This window comes from Lepidochelys kempii, chromosome 27 (genome assembly GCF_965140285.1).
Source record: "Lepidochelys kempii isolate rLepKem1 chromosome 27, rLepKem1.hap1, whole genome shotgun sequence".
Classification (NCBI taxonomy): Eukaryota; Metazoa; Chordata; order Testudines; family Cheloniidae; genus Lepidochelys; species Lepidochelys kempii.
Window position 1 is genome coordinate 12,248,476 of NC_136406.1, and position 17,233 is coordinate 12,265,708.

At 46.7% G+C, this 17,233-nt stretch overlaps 2 protein-coding genes across 3 annotated transcripts in view; both read left to right on the forward strand.

The window, feature by feature from the left end:
* Positions 1–17,233, forward strand: part of LOC140903943 (beta-1,4 N-acetylgalactosaminyltransferase 2) — a 47,805-nt gene that overhangs the window by 25,244 nt on the left and 5,328 nt on the right. For both annotated transcript variants that reach the window (XM_078850733.1, XM_073325957.2), the window contains exons 6-10: positions 643–823; positions 1,479–1,565; positions 2,274–2,461; positions 4,326–4,466; positions 6,021–6,240. In XM_078850733.1, the coding sequence (XP_078706859.1) occupies positions 643–823; positions 1,479–1,565; positions 2,274–2,461; positions 4,326–4,466; positions 6,021–6,240 (817 nt within the window). The remainder of the gene's footprint in view (positions 1–642; positions 824–1,478; positions 1,566–2,273; positions 2,462–4,325; positions 4,467–6,020; positions 6,241–17,233) is intronic.
* LOC140903942 (beta-1,4 N-acetylgalactosaminyltransferase 2) overlaps positions 1–17,233 on the forward strand; it is a 71,912-nt gene that overhangs the window by 7,859 nt on the left and 46,820 nt on the right. The window lies entirely within an intron of this gene.

Below are 17,233 nucleotides of genomic sequence, written 5' to 3' on the forward strand. Positions count from 1 at the left end.
GCAAAAAAAAAAATAAAATCACACCCCTAACTGATGTAGCTATGCTGGTAAAAACTGAAGTGGAGACCAGCCCTTTGTAAAACAGTCCCTGCCCCAACAAGCTTTCATAGACACTAAGGAAGGAAAATAGAGGGGCAGAGAGAGAGAGAGGAAGTCACTTGCCTGAGATTACCAGAGCCAGGAATTGAATTTAGGTCTCCTGTGTCCTATTCAGTGGACCACATTGCCCTGTCTAGCTAAGGAAGGAATCCTTTACAATCTCCCAGATTTAATGTTCCACTGCATGGGCTAGCCCCTCATACAGTCAAGACATTTTTTTTTTCTCCCCACACAGTTCACATTTTAAAAGCATGTTCAACATTTCATTTACAATTTTTTTCTGAAGCCACAGAGAACCGCCTCAGACACTGGGGGCGGGGAGGTGACTGTTTTATTGACCTCCACAAGGATGTCTTCTTTTTAGTGAAACCGGGTGAGGATGGTGGTGGGGTCAGATCTCCCTTCTTTCCCTTTAAATAAGACTGTTCTTAAAGTGACGGCCATGTGATCGACCCAGATCAGAGAGGGAGGAGAGGGGAAGCCTTGTGATTTTACCATGACACCTAAGATTTCCACCTCTGTGCCCCACGGCACTTAACGCAGGTGATCCTGCGAGCATCTCTGGGAACCCTCAATACGCTTGCTGATGTCTCTGACGATGTTGTGAGTGGACGGGGCGAGAAAGAGCTGATCATCTTGACCTCAGATGTGGAGCTGCTGAATTTCATCCTTGAGCATGTCACATACACCAGTGTGGTCTACCAGCTCACTGCAGTAGATATGAGTGAGTATCGACTGGATGATTTCTTCATCCTATCCTTGGCAGTTTTCCATCAGTTTCTCTAGTGTTACTAGGCCACTTTCAAGCATCTGCTAAACTAACTTTACCTCCAAGAAGGCATCTTTCTGAAAGACCCATTATTTAACACAGCATGAGCAGAGAAATAGATGCAGGATGCTGCCATCTTCCATAGCTGTCTTTCAAAGTTTTGGCAGAGATTGGTGAGGTCAGTTATGATCCTCAGGAAGCTGAAGCCTCTTTCGATGCCCTGCTTCCTAGTGAATCAGGGCTTCAGTCTTTGGCTTCTAACTACACATGAGGTGAAGCTAGACTGCCAAGCCAGGAGAATTCCTGGTACTTGGGGAAAAAGAATGTATCCAGTTTTTTGAGTCAGTTGAACAAGAGGTCTTTCAAAGAACTCTTTCTAGGCTTCCCACTTGTCCATTTTCCATCACCGAGGCTGGAAGGTCATTTAACACTATATAAAATCAGGGGGGCCACTTTTATCTATTCCAGCCTAAAGCATTGCCAGGGAACAAATGGATTTCCAATCAAGGTTCTTACTTGGAGGTTTCCACTGTGTCATCAAAGATCTCCAGAATACTTGAAGACTTATGAGTGATGCAACTTTCCTATTTTGCTTTTCTTGTTTTCTAAGTGAGTTTTGAGAGCAGACATCATGTGGCTCAGTTTCCTGTGATCATCCGACAGCCCGGCCTTCCAAAGTTGTTTGATCCTGGAGCAGGTAAGTGTTTCTGAGTACCTCCCTGTAGGAAACCCCTTTTGCCCTTTTAAGGGGGTGTCAGGGAGTGGCTCCAGCAAGCTGGCAATTGCTGATGGTAAATCCTTACTCCAGTCTTTACTGTGGTAGAAGTTAGTTACTCTTTTAGGCCTGATGCTGGGCTTCTTAAAGTCTTTCCGGTCTCCTGATGCCTCTCCATTCAAAAACGTGTGTAATTGACAAGGGCTAAACACATCAGCATCATAGTTAATGTTTTGTGGCCAGTTAGGTTCTTCCAAAGTTATGTCCACTGAAAAGCCCTGAATGAACAGACCTCTTTAAATGTTCTAATTCCGGGAAAACCTTGGATTGGCTCCGACAACACTTAGTGTAGTGCCTTCCATTTGAGGATCTCAATGCACTTCACAAACACTAGCTAATCCGTGGGATGCCCCACGTCCCTACCTCCATTTTGCAGATAGGGCAACTTAGGGACAAAGAGGATGACTTGTTCAGAGTCCCAACGGTTGCTGACCTAGCGCTGTTGCTCTTCCCCATGGTCTGTGGCAGTCTGTGCTAGGAAGAGAACCCAGCTGTTGTGTTCTAGTTCGCTCTACTAACCACATGCCCACCTTCCTCCTGCAGGTAAGATCTTTCAGGAATGGTGAGTAAAAGCAAAGAACTGCAGTAAAATGTTACCAGCCTTTGTCACTTCCCTGTTTACAATTACAGATCGGAAGATCAGCTCCCTGGTGACTATCACCACAAAGACTTTCTTGCGCTATCACGAACTTCGACTCCTCATCAAGAGCATCCGACAGTACTACCCTGACATAAAAATCATTGTCGCCGATGACAGCAAAGTCCCAGAGAAGATCATCGATGAGAACGTTGAGCATTACATCATGCCTTTTGGAAAGGTCTGTCACTTGCACAGGACTGGCCATGTAGACAGGTCTCAGGCAAGGCCCTCCATCCTTCTGTGAGACACAGGCTTGCTCACTGGTGAGAGGCCACATCCTAAATAACGCACCTTATTGGATGGGATTTTTCAAAAGCTCCTAAGTGATTTAGGAGCACAAATCCCATTGACTTTCACTCAGTTGGGGCCCGTATGTACTACCATAATCCAAACGCTAATAAAAGATGATATTTTCAAGAGTGCCCAAGTGTTTTAGGAACATAAATCCCATTGACTTACTTTAGGATTTGTGCTCCTAAAACGCTTGGGCACTGTTGAAAATACCATCTCTTTTATTAGCATTTGGATTATGGTAGTACATACAGCCCCCAGCTGAGACCAGGGCCCTGTTGTGCTGGGAGCTCTATGAACACATAGTAAGAGACAGTCCGTGCCCCAAATAGAGCTCACAGTCTAAGTAGATGAGCCAGACAAAAGGTGGGAGGGGTAATGGAAGCACAGAGAAGGGAAGGTGACCCAGCAGACCCAGGAATAGAACCCATGTTTCCTGAGGACCACTCTAAGCCCCGTGCCCCATCCACTGGACCACACATTCTTCTAAGGACTCTTAAGACTCATGTACCCAGTTCCACCTGCCCAAAGAAACGAAGTGGAATGGCTCAGAGGATTGTTTGTGTTGTATAGAATCTTTCACCTGTAGGCCACCAGTTCAAATTTATATCCAGTTATTGTTCCATAACCTTGCGCCAAGGCTGCTTAGCTAGGATAGCTGGGACAGAGGGGACTGAATTCTCCATGTCAGTCTATGGGCTTTACCACTGGTACCACAGCAATTTAACTTAAGCTACCGTAGTGGTATATGAGATGAGTTAGTGGCCTAAATCCAGTTCCTAGTGGTTTACCAACCTATTAATCTTCATGGACTTAGTCAACACATTGTTGACTATACAGAATTTTTGGCCTCATTTTGAGCATTCACTGACCTAAATGGGAATGGTGGGTGTCCAGCACATTTTGTGAATGGAGCATCTTATTGTGTAACTATTCAAGCTTTGTAAAAATAGTTACACTGGCTCACTGGCCTGTAATGCTCTACGAAAGATCAAAGATGAATGTTTAAGGCTCCTGTCTGTTCTCAGTAGCCCCATTGGCTGGCAGCATGGGACAAGGCATGCCTCCGTGTTGCTCAAAAGTGATTTCCTTGGTGCTCATTAATGAGTTTCAGAGGCAGTCCCACCCAGTCCTTGGCCAGCAGCGGGCTTGCTGCGACATGGGGATAGGAGGAGGAGAGACAATGAGGGAACCTTGGGGCTCCATAAAGAATGTGAAGAGCCCTAGGAATTATACAAATAGAGAGAGGTTATAGGATGGCGACTGAAGTCTCCTGTAGAAAAATCACCTGATCTAATGAATTAAAAGCCTACAATTGTAAAAATGTAGGGTTGGAAGGGACCTCAAGAGGTCATCTAGTCCACCCCAGGCACTGAGGCGATATCAAATGTACCTAGACCATGCCTTCCAGGGGGTTGTCTACGCTGTTCTTAAAAACCTTCAAAGATGGGGATTCCACAACCTCCTTAGGTAAATACTTCCAGTGCTTAACTATCCTTATATACTGGTTTCTCTATCACATGGGCAAGTGATTGTCTTACTATAAGGTCACTCCTTGTTGCAAAGGTGTTCTATTTCATTCTCATTCAGTAGTTCAGATGACCCTCCTTTTCAGAATAGTTTCTGGATAAAAAGGATTTGCACAAAGCTAAGCAGCTTTGTGTGTGTGTGTATTTGCATATATATAATTTTTCTTCTTATAAAGCTGTTCTGACCCTACCCTTCTCTGTCTTGGGGATTCTGTTTACCAGGGTTGGTTTGCTGGAAGGAATCTTGCAATATCTCAGGTCACAACCAAGTACTATCTCTGGGTTGACGATGACTTCTTATTCACCGAAAACACCAAAATTGAGAAACTATTGGACGTGCTGGAGAGAACAAACTTAGATATGGTAAGAAATGCAAATAAATTGTACCCTTGGAAAATGTTCCGGGCTTTTTGAAAGTGCTCAAGTGTCACAATGGGTGCTGAGCCTTTGAAAATCTGGCCATTAGTCAGGAGAGAAAAGGAATGTTGCTTCCCCTGCAGACCTGTCTTAGTCTTCTGCTCATCAGATTATGCCATAAATCTTTATTATTGTGTTAAAATACAATTCAAGGTAAGGGTGGGAAACTTGCTTTCAAATGATGGGGAAAATCTTGTATGGATTTTTAGATTGACTGACTGTGACCACACCAGAGGTTAATGCTATCTGGCAAAATGTTCTTTGAGGGTGGTGTGTGTTTCTCATCTATGTTACTTGGCTTTCTTCATGCATCAGATCGGTTTCATGTTCTCAGAAATGTGCCCATCTTAAATTGGTGCATTACCATTTGACCCTGGATATTTACTACTTAGTTCTGGGTATCTGTCTCCTTTCTGTGTTTTGGTTCAATACAACCTCACAGCAGGCAGAAAAGTGAACAGATAGGGCACAGTATTGGCAAACAATAAGCCTGATGCAACTGGTTCCCGATCACTTTAGTTTACTGCTTCTGCAAGGGGATTCTTGGTTTTGTTCAAACACTAGATGTCTTCTTCTTGAAAAGTGACATCAGTTTTTGCCAAGAGCAGGACTCTCCTTGGCCAATTTTGGAAAAACAGCTCCAATCTGGATCACAATCTTCCCTCACCACCCATTCAGCTTGGATCGTAACTCCAGAAAGAATACTTACCCTAGGTCAGTAAGAACATTTTGAAGCCAGTTGGAGCTGTTTTTGATCCCATTAAGTATTTTCTTGATTCAGAGTCTTTTTTTAGAGTTACTGGGAAATATTTCCACACCTTGGACTGTGACAGCTGACCTCAGAGAGTGGATGGTTCTGAGGATTTATGGAACTGATGGCCTATAACTTCTGGTCATGTTTTCAAATCCAACCCAAATCCTTAGTGAAGGGTAACAAGCTTCCGATGAGAGCTGTTTGGTGCCCCCTGTGAAATGAATAGATCTCAGTGCAGTTTTGGCTGCTTATTAGATTGGCTGTGTTGTCAGTAGGGCCAATGAAAGAATGTACCGTGGAGACGTGATTCCATAGTATGTCTCTAGGTTAGGTGGGAGGAAGGATTGTCCTGCTTCTGCAAATGCCGTGTCTGATCTTGGCCCAGAACTTTGGTCTCTCTAGTGATCCCAATCCAGCAGCTTTCACCAGCACCTACACCATGCTAGTGGAAACAACACTCCAGTTTCTGAGCTGATAAACACAGACAGTGGTATGAGGAACAAGAAGAACGTGATGTCATAGGGAATGAGCTCCAAGCAGCAGCTCACAAGAACCTAGAAGCTATTGTAAACTGGGGCTTGTTCATGTTGAGATTCCCACTGTGCAGAACAGTAACAATGTTCAGGGGGTTGGGCCAGTCAATGGAAGGGCTTCTGTTGATATCAGCGGATGTTAGCCCAGGCTTTGAGTCTGCCAGGAGATGAAAGCGATAACTGAATAACGTGGGTGATGGTCCTGCTCTCCAGGTTGGAGGCAGCGTGAATGGGAACACCTACAGTTTTCAGCTGCTCTATGATCAGGGTGACGACAGCGGCTGTCTGCATTTGAGATACGGCTCCTTCCACAAGTTGGAAGGGTTCCCCAACTGCGTGGTCACCAGTGGTGTGGTCAACTTCTTCCTGGCCCATACAGACAAAAGCAGACACGTCGGCTATGACCCTCTTCTGCAAAGAGTAGCTCACTCAGGTAAGCCACACGCTCTCTTTCTCCGAGTGCAGGCAAGCAAGCTCTGGGCAGGGCTGCCGACGGGGGGACAAAGGGTCAATTGCCCAGGGGCCCAGGAGATTAGAGCCCACGCCCCACACCCAAACCCCCTCCCATAGCCTGCACCCCGCACCCAAACCCCAGCCTGGTGAAAGTGAGTGAGCATGGCGGAGAGCGAGCGACAGAGGGAGGGGGGATGGAGAAGGGGCAGGACATGGGCGTGGCCTCAGGGAAGGGGCAGGGGCTGGGCAAGGGTCTTTGGGGTTGTGCAATTGGACAGTTGGCAACTCCACCGGCGGGCATGTGGAAGCCCTGGCCATGCCGAAAGAGCGCGCCCAGCAGCGCAGTCAGCAGCTCACTGGGTACCAGCCAGCACAGGCGCAGCACTGCCCAAATGTCAGGCGGACCACCTCCACGCTGGCGTGGCTTGTGCGTTTGTGGGGGCCCACTGACTGTTCTGCCCTGGGGCCCGGCATTGCTGTCGGCAGGCCTGGCTCTCGGTGTCTGCCGCTTGTGGCTTGCCCCACAGAAGCTTTCTCTCACGCTATCATGTTTGTCTTTTTCCTTCCTTTGTTTCAGTCTTGGGGCTTCCAGCTCTCTGCTTTCACTAATGCTGCTGAGGGGCCTCTCCCAGGGTTAGAACATGGACTAGGACGCCTGGGTTCTATTCCCAGCTCTCTGGTAGGCTCTGTGGGGGTATCCTCACTGTGGCTGGAAGGTATCATTCCTAGCTCGGGTAGACGTACCTGGGATAGCTCTGACCAAGCTAGCACTCCTGTAACTTGGGCTGGCCTCCCGAGTCCATACCTAGGATCTCCAACAGATTGTACTTGGGCGGCTGACCTTGGCCACGCTGTTTTCAGTGTGTGAGCTTGATCGGCGCTACTGTGTGCGAATCTCCCTGAGCAGGGAATTGCACCTCCCAGCTGCAGTGTAGAGGGCAAGTCCCATCCTGTCTCTGAGTCTTGGGAGGGGAGGGGCTTCTATGAAACAGAGGTGATAATGCTTAACTTTTGTAAAGAGCTTTTAGATCTCCTGACCTAAAATCCCACCCCTGGTTGGGTTAGATGCCCAACTCCCTTAAATTCCTTTGAAAATCCTACCCTAAAGTGTTTTAGCAAGTTAGATTAGACCTAGGGCTACCTGTAACCACGAATCCACGGAGAGTTCTGCTCTCTGCTTAATGCTCTGCAAAGACATGATTCGATTTTAATTATGAAGAATGTAGAAAGCCCTGTGTTTAGGGATTAAAGTGCATCTGCATGGTAGGTAGGGCTCAGAAGGTTAGCTCAGGCAAAGGAGAAGGAAACGAAAAGGAGGTGAGAAGATAAAGCCAGGGCAGGCCTATGTAGAGGCTTTTGGATGAAGTCAAGGAGTTTGAATGGGACACAGAAAGAGCTGCAGTGCAAGGAGAGGGGTCAGAGGAATGGGAGAAGAAGATGGATTTGGAGGTTACACTTTGGGTAGACTAGAGGGATGGCAAGGTGGCAGTCAGGTTGGCCAAACAGAGAGAGATTGCAATAGGCCCATCTGTTTTGGGGGCCAAGTCTCGTTTGCTTTGTGCTTTAGTGCTTTATATCTGTGCATGGTCTAAAAACTGAACAGATGCCACTTCTGACAAGATTTTTCCAGAGAAAACTAAGCAGTTTTGGTTTGGCTTGAATTTTTTTTTTCATGGGATAGTTATCTAAATATTTTTTCCTGCTGTAGAAGAAGTGGGGAGAGAGGCGGGAAATCCCCCCACCCCCCCCAAATTTTTCATCTCTACTTTATCTCAACCCAGAAAATTTCCAACAATAACAAAACCTGACTTTAAAAAACCTGATACATTAAAAGAAATGCATCATTCAAAGTCACTTTTTGTTGAAGCTTTTCAGATGAAAAGGTTTCATAAAATTTAAGGCTAGAATGGAGTACCCCATAAACTGTTCTGACCTCCTGTATATCACAGGTCACCAACACCACCTGCACAGTAAGCCAAATCAGAATTTGACCAAGTATTACAGCCCTCAAGAGACTAACCTGTTATGTCACAGGCAGAGAACAGGAGGGGTTGAGGAGCACTAATGTCCCAGGCTCCTACAGGGTGGGGAATTAAGTGACAGATCCCAAATGATCCTAGCAGGTTTCTACTTTTTCTAGTAGAGTGGTCAGTTTGGATGAGCTATTACCAGCAGGAGAGTGAGTTTGTGTGTGTGGGGGGGGTGGGGGGGATGTGAGAGAACCTGGATTTGTGCTGGAAATGGCCCACCTTAATTATGCACATTGTAGGGAGAATGGTCACTTTGGATGAGCTATTACCAGCAGGAGAGTGAGTTTGTGTGTGTGGTTTTTGGGAGGGGGGTGAGGGGGTGAGAGAACCTGGATTTGTGCAGGAAATGGCCCAACTTTATTATCATGCACATTGTGTAAAGAGTTGTCACTTTGGATGGGCTATCACCAGCAGGAGAGTGAATTTGTGTGGGGGGGTGGAGGGTGAGAAAACCTGGATTTGTGCTGGAAATGGCCCACCTGATGATCACTTTAGATAAGCTATTACCAGCAGGACAGTGGGGTGGGAGGAGGTATTTTTTCATATTCTCTGTGCATAAATAAAGTCTGCTGCAGTTTCCACGGCATGCATCCGATGAAGTGAGCTGTAGCTCACGAAAGCTCATGCTCAAATAAATTGGTTAGTCTCTAAGGTGCCACAAGTACTCCTTTACTTTTTCTAGTGTGTTTTAAAAAACTCCCACCAGACTTGTGCATGGGTACAAATGACTTCTCACTGTGCAAGGCTATAGGGCAGTTGGTCTCATTTCTGAAAAAAACAAAGCCCTCAGATTCTTTTGGGGTTGGAGAAAATCATTTCTCCAGAGTAACTTTACACAAGGTAGCTGCTGGGGGCTGAGATACCACCACTACAAAGGCAAAGACCTCTAGTGGCAAGAAAGCAGAATTGCTGTGGGGGAGGGATAGCTCAGTGGTTTGAGCATTGGCCTGCTAAACCCAAGGTTGTGAGTTCAATAACCCAAGGTTGTGAGTTCAATCCTTGAGGGGGCCATTTAGGGATCTGGGGCAAAAATTGGGAATTGGTCCTGCTTTGAGCAGGGGGTTGGACTAGATGACCTCCTGAGGTCCTTTCCAACCCTGAGATTCTATGATTCTATTGCTGGATGAAGATAATTGTCCTTTGCCTCCTTGCATCATGACCGTCACTTGCACCAGTACAAAGTAAAATGCTGTCATGCTGATCTGGCCATTATCTGCACTCTGTTTACACAGGTGTAAGTTGTGACACAAGGTGTGGGGCAATGGAGGATCAGGCCCGTAAGCCTCGCATAGCACGGCTCACTGTGTGTGTTAACCCATTAGCTTTGCAACAATATATGGATCAAATACTGTTGAGAGTACCGCCCCTATGACTGGCCCGGGTGATGGAGCCACACCCGTCTACACTGAAACCAGTGATGAATTACAGCACCTGAGGATCTGGTGCACTCTGCATAAAGTGATCCAACCCACTGCCATTTAGGCTTATAAAGCCTGATCTACCCAGGCCAGTACTAGATGTTCCTGGTGCCTTAGATTCTCCTTTTGGTTCTCAAACTGCACCCAGACTCCTGTGGTCACCCACCACCCGATGTTGGGTCTGATTTTATTAAATCATCACAGGTAAAATGTCAAAATAAAAACAAGCCCTTCTCCCTCTCCACAGCTGCTTCAGCCTCTTGCTGGGCTCAGATACTGCGGCTTGGCACCCCTTAAGGCTTCTGCCCTTTGCCCCTAGTGGAGTTGGTCTAGCCAGGCCTGTCTGTCTGTCTGGCTGTGGGGTGGGGTGAACCCCTTCCTCTGTCCTTTCTTCCTTAACTGGACCCAGCAGACTTAATTTCATCTGCCTCAAAGCCCATCCCCTAGGTAGTCCCCTTAAAGGGCCAGGTCTCCTTAGGACACCCTGTTTCACAGCTGAACTAAATGGATGTTTGAAATAAAGCATTAGCAGCTCCTCTTGGTTTTCTTAAAACATTTAATCATTAAACTTAAAATAGGCTAAATGATGTTTAATAACCCATGCTTTTAACAATGAACATTGTGTAATGCATGATTGTATGTGTGTTACTATAGTGTGCCAACAAAGACTGGTTTCAGAGGAACAGCCGTGTTAGTCTGTATTCGCAAAAAGAAAAGGAGTACTTGTGGCACCTTAGAGACTAACCAATTTATTTGAGCATGAGCTTTCGTGAGCTACAGCTCACTTCATCAGATGTTTACCGTGGAAACTGCAGCAGACTTTATATACACACAGAAATCATGAAACAATACCTCCTCCCACCCCACTGTCCTGCTGGTAATAGCTTATCTAAAGTGATCAACAGGTGGGCCATTTCCAGCACAAATCCAGGTTTTCTCACCCTCCACCCCCCCCACACAAATTCACTCTCCTGCTGGTGCTAGCCCATCCAAAGTGACAACTCTTAACATAATCAAGTCGGGCTATTTCCTGCATAGATCAAGGTTTTCTCACATCCCCCCCGCCCCCATACACACACAAACTCACTCTCCTGCTGGTAATAGCTCATCTAAACTGACCATTCTCCAGGTTTAAATCCAAGTTAAACCAGAGCATCGGGGAGGGGGGGTAGGAAAAAACAAGAGGAAACAGGCTACCTTGCATAATGACTTAGCCACTCCCAGTCTCTATTTAAGCCTAAATTAATAGTATCCAATTTGCAAATGAATTCCAATTCAGCAGTTTCTCGCTGGAGTCTGGATTTGAAGTTTTTTTGTTTTAAGATAGCGACCTTCATGTCTGTGATTGCGTGACCAGAGAGATTGAAGTGTTCTCCGACTGGTTTATGAATGTTATAATTCTTGACATCTGATTTGTGTCCATTTATTCTTTTACGTAGAGACTGTCCAGTTTGACCAATGTACATGGCAGAGGGGCATTGCTGGCACATGATGGCATAGATCACATTGGTGGATGTGCAGGTGAACGAGCCTCTGATAGTGTGGCTGATGTTATTAGGCCCTGTGATGGTGTCCCCTGAATAGATATGTGGGCACAATTGGCAACGGGCTTTGTTGCAAGGATAAGTTCCTGGGTTAGTGGTTCTGTTGTGTATGTGGTTGTTGGTGAGTATTTGCTTCAGGTTGCGGGGCTGTCTGTAGGCAAGGACTGGCCTGTCTCCCAAGACTTGTGAGAGTGTTGGGTCATCCTTTAGGATAGGTTGTAGATCCTTAATAATGCGTTGGAGGGGTTTTAGTTGGGGGCTGAAGGTGACGGCTAGTGGCGTTCTGTTATTTTCTTTGTTAGGCCTGTCCTGTAGTAGGTAACTTCTGGGAACTCTTCTGGCTCTATCAATCTGTTTCTTTACTTCTGCAGGTGGGTATTGTAGTTGTAAGAAAGCTTGACAGAGATCTTGTAGGTGTTTGTCTCTGTCTGAGGGGTTGGAGCAAATGCGGTTGTATCGCAGAGCTTGGCTGTAGACGATGGATCGTGTGGTGTGGTCAGGGTGAAAGCTGGAGGCATGCAGGTAGGAATAGCGGTCAGTAGGTTTACGGTATAGGGTGGTGTTTATGTGGCCATTGTTTATTAGCACTGTAGTGTCCAGGAAGTGGATCTCTTGTGTGGACTGGACCAGGCTGAGGTTGGTGGTGGGATGGAAATTGTTGAAATCATGGTGGAATTCCTCAAGGGCTTCTTTTCCATGGGTCCAGATGATGAAGATGTCATCAATATAGCGCAAGTAGAGTAGGGGCTTTAGGGGACGAGAGCTGAGGAAGCGTTGTTCTAAATCAGCCATAAAAATGTTGGCATACTGTGGGGCCATGCGGGTACCCATAGCAGTGCCGCTGATCTGAAGGTATACATTGTCCCCAAATGTGAAATAGTTATGGGTAAGGACAAAGTCACAAAGTTCAGCCACCAGGTTAGCTGTGACATTATCGGGGATAGTGTTCTTGACGGCTTGTAGTCCATCTTTGTGTGGAATGTTGGTGTAGAGGGCTTCTACATCCATAGTAGCCAGGATGGTGTTATCAGGAAGATCACCGATGGATTGAAGTTTCCTCAGGAAGTCAGTGGTGTCTCGAAGGTAGCTGGGAGTGCTGGTAGCGTAGGGCCTGAGGAGGGAGTCTACATAGCCAGACAATCCTGCTGTCAGGGTGCCAATGCCTGAGATGATGGGGCGCCCAGGATTTCCAGGTTTATGGATCTTGGGTAGTAGATAGAATATCCCAGGTCGGGGTTCCAGGGGTGTGTCTGTGCGGATTTGATCTTGTGCTTTTTCAGGAAGTTTCTTGAGCAAATGCTGTAGTTGCTTTTGGTAACTCTCAGTGGGATCATAGGGTAATGGCTTGTAGAAACTCGTGTTGGAGAGCTGCCGAGCAGCCTCTTGTTCATATTCCGACCTATTCATGATGACAACAGCACCTCCTTTGTCAGCCTTTTTGATTATGATGTCAGAGTTGTTTCTGAGGCTGTGGATGGCATTGCGTTCCGCATGGCTGAGGTTATGGGGCAAGTGATGCTGCTTTTCCACAATTTCAGCCCGTGCACGTCGGCGGAAGCACTCTATGTAGAAGTCCAGTCTGCTGTTTCGACCTTCAGGAGGAGTCCATCTAGAATCCCTCTTTCTGTAGTGTTGGCAGGGAGACCTCTGTGGATTAGTATGTTGTTCAGAGGTATTTTGGAAATATTCCTTGAGACGGAGACGTCGAAAATAGGATTCTAGGTCACCACAGAACTGTATCATGTTCGTGGGGGTGGAGGGGCAGAAGGAGAGGCCCCGAGATAGAACAGCTGCTTCTGCTGGGCTGAGAGTATAGTTGGATAGGTTAACAATATTGCTAGGTGGGGTGAGGGAACCATTGCTGTGGCCCCTTGTAGCATGTAGTAGTTTAGAAAGTTTAGTGTCTTTTTTCTTTTGTAGAGAAGCAAAGTGTGCGTTGTAAATGGCTTGTCTAGTTTTAGTAAAATCCAGCCACGAGGAAGTTTGTGTGGAAGGTTGGTTCTTTATGAGAGTATCCATTTTTGAGAGCTCATTCTTAATCTTTCCCTGTTTGCTGTAGAGGATCTTGATCAGGTGATTCCGCAGTTTCTTTGAGAGCGTGAGGCACAAGCTGTCAGCATAGTCTGTGTGGTATGTAGATTGTAATGGATTTTTGACCTTCAGTCCTTTTGGTACGATGTCCATCTGTTTGCATTTGGAAAGGAAGATGATGTCTGTCTGTATCTGCACAAGTTTCTTCATGCAGTTGATAGATTTCCACTCCATACGGCTAAATGCAGTGCCTTGCATAATGACAGGTTTCAGAGGAACAGCCGTGTTAGTCTGTATTCGCAAAAAGAAAAGGAGTACTTGTGGCACCTTAGAGACTAACCAATTTATTTGAGCATGAGCTTTCGTGAGCTACAGCTCACTTCATCAGATGTTTACCGTGGAAACTGCAGCAGACTTTATATACACACAGAAATCATGAAACAATACCTCCTCCCACCCCACTGTCCTGCTGGTAATAGCTTATCTAAAGTGATCAACAGGTGGGCCATTTCCAGCACAAATCCAGGTTTTCTCACCCTCCACCCCCCCACACAAATTCACTCTCCTGCTGGTGCTAGCCCATCCAAAGTGACAACTCTTAACATAATCAAGTCGGGCTATTTCCTGCATAGATCAAGGTTTTCTCACATCCCCCCCGCCCCCATACACACACAAACTCACTCTCCTGCTGGTAATAGCTCATCTAAACTGACCATTCTCCAGGTTTAAATCCAAGTTAAACCAGAGCATCGGGGGGGGGGGGGGTAGGAAAAAACAAGAGGAAACAGGCTACCTTGCATAATGACTTAGCCACTCCCAGTCTCTATTTAAGCCTAAATTAATAGTATCCAATTTGCAAATGAATTCCAATTCAGCAGTTTCTCGCTGGAGTCTGGATTTGAAGTTTTTTTGTTTTAAGATAGCGACCTTCATGTCTGTGATTGCGTGACCAGAGAGATTGAAGTGTTCTCCGACTGGTTTATGAATGTTATAATTCTTGACATCTGATTTGTGTCCATTTATTCTTTTACGTAGAGACTGTCCAGTTTGACCAATGTACATGGCAGAGGGGCATTGCTGGCACATGATGGCATAGATCACATTGGTGGATGTGCAGGTGAACGAGCCTCTGATAGTGTGGCTGATGTTATTAGGCCCTGTGATGGTGTCCCCTGAATAGATATGTGGGCACAATTGGCAACGGGCTTTGTTGCAAGGATAAGTTCCTGGGTTAGTGGTTCTGTTGTGTATGTGGTTGTTGGTGAGTATTTGCTTCAGGTTGCGGGGCTGTCTGTAGGCAAGGACTGGCCTGTCTCCCAAGACTTGTGAGAGTGTTGGGTCATCCTTTAGGATAGGTTGTAGATCCTTAATAATGCGTTGGAGGGGTTTTAGTTGGGGGCTGAAGGTGACGGCTAGTGGCGTTCTGTTATTTTCTTTGTTAGGCCTGTCCTGTAGTAGGTAACTTCTGGGAACTCTTCTGGCTCTATCAATCTGTTTCTTTACTTCTGCAGGTGGGTATTGTAGTTGTAAGAAAGCTTGACAGAGATCTTGTAGGTGTTTGTCTCTGTCTGAGGGGTTGGAGCAAATGCGGTTGTATCGCAGAGCTTGGCTGTAGACGATGGATCGTGTGGTGTGGTCAGGGTGAAAGCTGGAGGCATGCAGGTAGGAATAGCGGTCAGTAGGTTTACGGTATAGGGTGGTGTTTATGTGGCCATTGTTTATTAGCACTGTAGTGTCCAGGAAGTGGATCTCTTGTGTGGACTGGACCAGGCTGAGGTTGGTGGTGGGATGGAAATTGTTGAAATCATGGTGGAATTCCTCAAGGGCTTCTTTTCCATGGGTCCAGATGATGAAGATGTCATCAATATAGCGCAAGTAGAGTAGGGGCTTTAGGGGACGAGAGCTGAGGAAGCGTTGTTCTAAATCAGCCATAAAAATGTTGGCATACTGTGGGGCCATGCGGGTACCCATAGCAGTGCCGCTGATCTGAAGGTATACATTGTCCCCAAATGTGAAAGACTGGAGACCCATTGCTCTAGGAGCTGTATAAGTATGTAGTAAGAGAAATCCCTGCTTTGAAGAACTTGCAGTCTAAACTAGATGAGAGGCAGAAGGGGAGCTGGAAGGCCAGAGAGGTGAAGTAAGTTGCCCACGGTCACCAAGCAGGTAAGCGGCAGAGCTAGGAACTGAAGCCAGGGGTAAAATCCTGGCTGCCTTGAAATCAAGAGGCATTTTGCCATTGAGTTCAGTGGGGCCAGTATTTTACCTCAGGTCTCCTGACTCCCAGCTTGCTGCTCTGGCCACTAGAGTATCCCGACGCCTGCACTGTATGTAGACTCTGCTACATGGAATGCCAAGGAAGACTCTTCAGTGGGGTCCTGGCTTGACAGCATATAAAACAGCTGGCTGTGGTGTCTAGAGAAAATGCCTGTTTGTCAATTGCACCTACACATTTCTGAGTACTTTCCCTGGATGCAAGGTGCAGCAGCCACTTTATTCAGAGTTAAATGCAGAGAAGTGCTCTAGTTTTTTATTTAGACCAGGAAATGTATAAACAAATCATAGAATCATAGAATCATAGAAGGTTAGGGTTGGAAGGAACCTCAGGAGGTTATCTAGTCCAACCCCCTGCTTGAAGCAGGACCAATCCCCAATTTTTGCCCCAGATCCCTAAATGGCCCCCTCAAGGATTGAACAATCCCTACTGGTTCTGTTAGAAGGGTAAGATAGACAACGCCTGCTACTTCTCTTTCAACCAACTAACCTTACTGAAAAGCAAATGGAAAAATGGTGGTTAGAAAACTAATATGGCTGCTGTAGTGACCAGTCGAATCTGCAGGGGCAACTCGGCTTAGAGCTTGTGGTTTTGCATCTTTGCTTTAGGGTTTATGCGCTTGGGTGTATTAATTCACACTGACTTGTTGCACATGAATCTGTGCGTATTAGACAGTCTCCAGTAATTGCATATACACCGTAAGTGGTTTTCTGCTTCAGCATGGATCTGCACGTTTACACAGCAGGGACGTCTTGTAGAGTAAGCGCACAACATTCCGTACAGGTATCTTAGGGTGCAGTGCTTTGCTTTGCTTCTGCGCTCTATGCATTGTGGGACTTTTCTTGCTGCACCTTGTGGGATGCTAGCTGGAAGTGAGTAGCATTATGGGATTTGCGGCAAACTCAGCACTTCCCTGATTCGTCCCTGTAATGGGGTCTACAAACCCCACACTGAGCGTAGGCAGGACAGGGAGGGGAGCCTCTCCTGTCAGCAGGCAAGTGCCCAGCCACACACTCAGGCAACTGCCAGAGCTGCCAGTCATGGAGGCAGGCAATCACAGCTGTGCCCAGTTGAGGAAACTAGGCCTACTATAAAGGAAGGAGAACAAAGGAGGAGGCAGAAAGGCCTGGGACAGGAGAGGGGCAGCTCCCCTGCTTCAGGCTGTCTCCCTGAGCACAGCTCAGAGACAGGCACGTGTCCGACTCAAAGAACCGCCCTGACCAGGGGCAAACTAAGGGGATCCTAGCGAGGGCAGCAGCGACCCTCCAAAGGACTGACCCTTCCCCACCACGCCATGATTCATGTCTTAGACTACTATGAAACGTTTGCAGTTAAAACGGGGAAACTCCACGCCAGCAGGGCTCAAAATAGCTGCATACAGGCATAGGTGGTGGTACAGGCTTCAGACCTGGCTACCATCATGAGGACATACCCAGGGGGCAGCCTGGGTTGCTGCGTCTAACGCTGCTATTTCTAACTGTGTGCTAGAACAGGTCTGGCTTTCCATGCTGCTGTCCCACCTTGACTGCAGTGTAAACGTACCCACAGAGCTTTGACTCTGCTAGTCTCCACAAGTGACTGGACCTGGTTCTCTAGGGCAAGCCATAGCAGCTTGGTTTTAGACCCAGAGGACCCGTGGTTCAATTCCTTTACGTGGAGAAGTGATTCAGTCCTG